The sequence below is a fragment of the Priapulus caudatus genome, unplaced genomic scaffold (genome assembly GCF_000485595.1).
Source record: "Priapulus caudatus unplaced genomic scaffold, Priapulus_caudatus-5.0.1 Scaffold397, whole genome shotgun sequence".
Lineage (NCBI taxonomy): Eukaryota > Metazoa > Priapulida > Priapulimorpha > Priapulimorphida > Priapulidae > Priapulus > Priapulus caudatus.
The window spans coordinates 245984-249492 of record NW_014577458.1 but is presented as its reverse complement, the minus strand read 5'-3'; the positions used below and the strand labels follow the sequence as shown (position 1 = coordinate 249492).

The 3509-nt window shown below is 51.4% G+C and overlaps 1 protein-coding gene across 1 annotated transcript; it reads left to right on the top strand.

The window, feature by feature from the left end:
* The first annotated feature begins 484 nt into the window (after window positions 1-484).
* On the top strand, window positions 485-2394 carry LOC106809934 (G-protein coupled receptor 39-like). Its single transcript, XM_014813173.1, has 2 exons — window positions 485-503; window positions 1712-2394. Exons 1-2 carry the CDS (start codon window positions 485-487, stop codon window positions 2392-2394), a joined length of 702 nt encoding a protein of 233 aa, XP_014668659.1.
* Window positions 2395-3509: the final 1115 nt, after the last annotated feature.

Below are 3509 nucleotides of genomic sequence, written 5' to 3'. Positions count from 1 at the left end.
TCTCTCTCGCCCCTCAAAACATACATATGGGAGCGTGCCTGCGTGCGTGCATGCACTCACGACTGTGTCTGCGTGTGTGCGTGCCACTCTCTATTCTTCGCTATCCATTTCTTCTCCATCTTTCGATTCCTCCTTATGCTTCTCTCTCGCCCCTCAAAACATACATATGGGAGCGTGCCTGCGTGCGTGCATGCACTCACGACTGTGTCTGCGTGTGTGCGTGCCACTCTCTATTCTTCGCTATCCATTTCTTCTCCATCTTTCGATTCCTCCTTATGCTTCTCTCTCGCCCCTCAAAACATACATATGGGAGCGTGCCTGCGTGCGTGCATGCACTCACGACTGTGTCTGCGTGTGTGCGTGCCACTCTCTATTCTTCGCTATCCATTTCTTCTCCATCTTTCGATTCCTCCTTATGCTTCTCTCTCGCCTCTCAAAACATTCCATATCCCTACTATTATAATAACTTTATTGTTAAACCACAATGTATTGGAAGTACCGGGGTAAGTTTGGGTTATTGTTAGAACAATATATATGGGAGCTTGCCTGAACGCGTGGGTGCGCGCACGATTGTGTGAGAGTGCGTGCGTGCGTGCATCGCTGTGTCTGTTCTCCTCGGAACTAATTCATTCTGATAATTAACGCGAATCTAATTAGTGGACCGGGTGACGTACGAGTGCACGCACATCCTTCGTCTTGCACGGACGCGCATGTAACGCCGTTAGTAACCTTACGCCCGTTCAACATCTACACGTCAGCCACTATATATCACCTATACGTTTATCTAACCTTATAACCTAACCACGAACGCGTCGCAAAACCTATAGTTCTATCCGTAAAGGGGAGTAATAAGGAGCAACGAAGAGTGTGTAGGTCTTCGCTCTGCAGCAGAGAGGAAGGAGAAGAGAGGAGAGAAGAGAGAGGAGAGAAGCAAGAGAGGAGAGAGGGGAGAGGAGAGAGGGGAGAGGAGAGAGGAGGGGGAGAAAGGAGAGAGGAGAGAGGGGAAAGGAGGAACTTTGTTGTGGTGCGAAACGCTATACGGGTAGAGCTACGGACGACGGAGCTCGTGCAAAAATTAGAGAAGCAAAGGCAATTTCGCGGTTGCGTAATTAATTGTTTTACCACGCGGGGGCACGCGCATGCGCACCAAACTCGACTTACTCATCCATCTTTCATATCGGCAACGATGTGGGCGCATCCCACTCGCAAGAGCACCGCAACGCGACCTGTCGCAGTAATTCGTACTTGCCGACGAGTACACCTCGAATTTCCATTCATGCCGAGCGAGCTGCATCATTTACTAAATACGCTCCACGCGGTGAGATCGCCGAATTATAGTTAGTGGGAAAGTACTATAAGTGAGCGAGCTGCGATTTGCTCAATGCTGACCAGCGGTAGAGTACAATTTGATACCTAACAATTTACCATCCATGACCTTGCCGATAAATCCATGGATAGACGAATCAATAACGTTTTCTTGAGAAACATTACAGTTAAAATAGGTAGTCGCGTGTCCACCAAGTGAAATAGTCAACGGGTAAAGCGACCTTGAAGCTTGAGATATAATAACACTGAAATGCGATCCCTACTGACGAAATCTAATGAAGAGTGTGTACAATGCATTACATCGCTTTCCATCATCGAAATTAATGCTCAAATTCGAACGTTCACACACACACGTCGCCATCTTGTTTTTATTTTCTCGTTGCAGTTGCCGTGGTGATCGCGTTCTTCATCTGCTACGCGCCGAACCAGTCTCAGCGTCTCATGGTCGTCTACGTGCAGGACTGGAACGAGAAGCTGGTCGGCATCTTCCACATCATCACCTATGTGTCCGGTGTGCTCTACTACACGAGCGCCACCATCAACCCGATACTCTACAACGTCATGTCGCTCAAGTTTCGCGGCGCCTTCAAGACGACGCTTTTTCGCTGTTTTCGTCCCCCAAAGAAACAGCGCAGCCCCTTTCTCGCACATTTCAATGGCTCGTATAAATTTACGAGCAAGCAGGTGCACTCGGACACCTCCGGCACGCAGATGGAGTGTCCGCAGGGAGCCAACAGCGCCTCGCCCGACTCGCGCGCGCCGCTGCGACCTCGCGGAGCCTCAGAGAAGATGGACAACCACACCCGAGCGAAGCTCGTCGCAGGCCTCCCGCTGCGTAGCCGCTCTCCATCGCCCGTGCAGCCTCCCGATCGGCTCAATCACAACGAACTCCGAACCCCGTCCGACGACGACCCTTTTGAGGACAACATCGAACTGTCCGAATACATGGTAGAGCTGAACGCCTACTGCCTGAACGACGCAAAGCTGAACAAGACGCTCGTCAACGGCAGCCGCAAGGATCGCCTCAACAACTATTCGCCGACGATCATCAACGATCTGATGAAATGACGACGAATGCACCCCGCCTTCTTCAGAATCATTCACGCACCGGAGGGTCAGTCGAGCGGCGATCCCGTCTGACCGCAAAGTCAAACCAGGGACGATACCGGCTGACCGCAAGGTCAAGCCAGGGGCGATTCCGTCTGACCGCAAGGTCAAACCAGGGGCGATCCCGTCTGACCGCAAGGTCAACGTGGGGTAACCCTGTCTGACCGGAAGGTCAACGTGAGGGTAACCCCGTCTGACCGGAAGGTCAACGTGGGGGTGACCCCGTCTGACCGGAAGTTTACTCCGGCGACGACGACCCCCTAAATCTGCTCAATAAAAGGAAGAAACCGGTAAGAGGGACTCTCGCGCGTCGAGAGAGTGAGAGAGCCACTCGATGTTGACTGCGGAGAGCAGAGGAGGAGTAGGAGTAGGAGGAGGAGAAGGAGGAGGGGGAGAAGGGGGAGGGGGAGGACGAAGACGAGGAAGAAGAGAAGGAAGAGATGAAGATAACAGTAATGCGATCGTGCGGCGGCCAACCGCTTTGTCGATTGCCACCTTCCCGATTCTTCCCGAACTCTCCCGAAGCCGCCTGATGAGGACTACGGTGTGCAGCGTCGCAACGGGGACAACTCACAGGAATAATCGGTACTCTGTGTACGGGTATAGGCTTGCAAGCAAACGTCGATAGACGGGCGAATGAAGTGAAGCGAGCTCGTGAAGGCGAGGGTGTTAGCAATAGCCGTTTATGGCTGTACTATAAAATTTGCGCGACGATGTATAGATAGTCGTATCGTGGCGGAGAAAAAAAGCGTGCGGCAGAAATTCGCCGTTTAGTCGTTGTAAAGTGATGATTTGAGCAGACGATAAGTGAAATGTGAAGGAAATGTGAAGGAATGTGAAGGAATGTGATGTGTATATGCGTGTATGACGCGTGAAAGGAGAGATATAGCATGGCTCTGATCACACACACACACACACACACACACACACACACACACACACACACACACACACACACACACACACACACACACACACACACACACAAGAACCTGGTATATCCCTTCTCGCTGTATACGGCTTCTATGTGTTTTGGCATTCTCTATTTTACGATCTGCTGTGGCTTCTCCATTTAG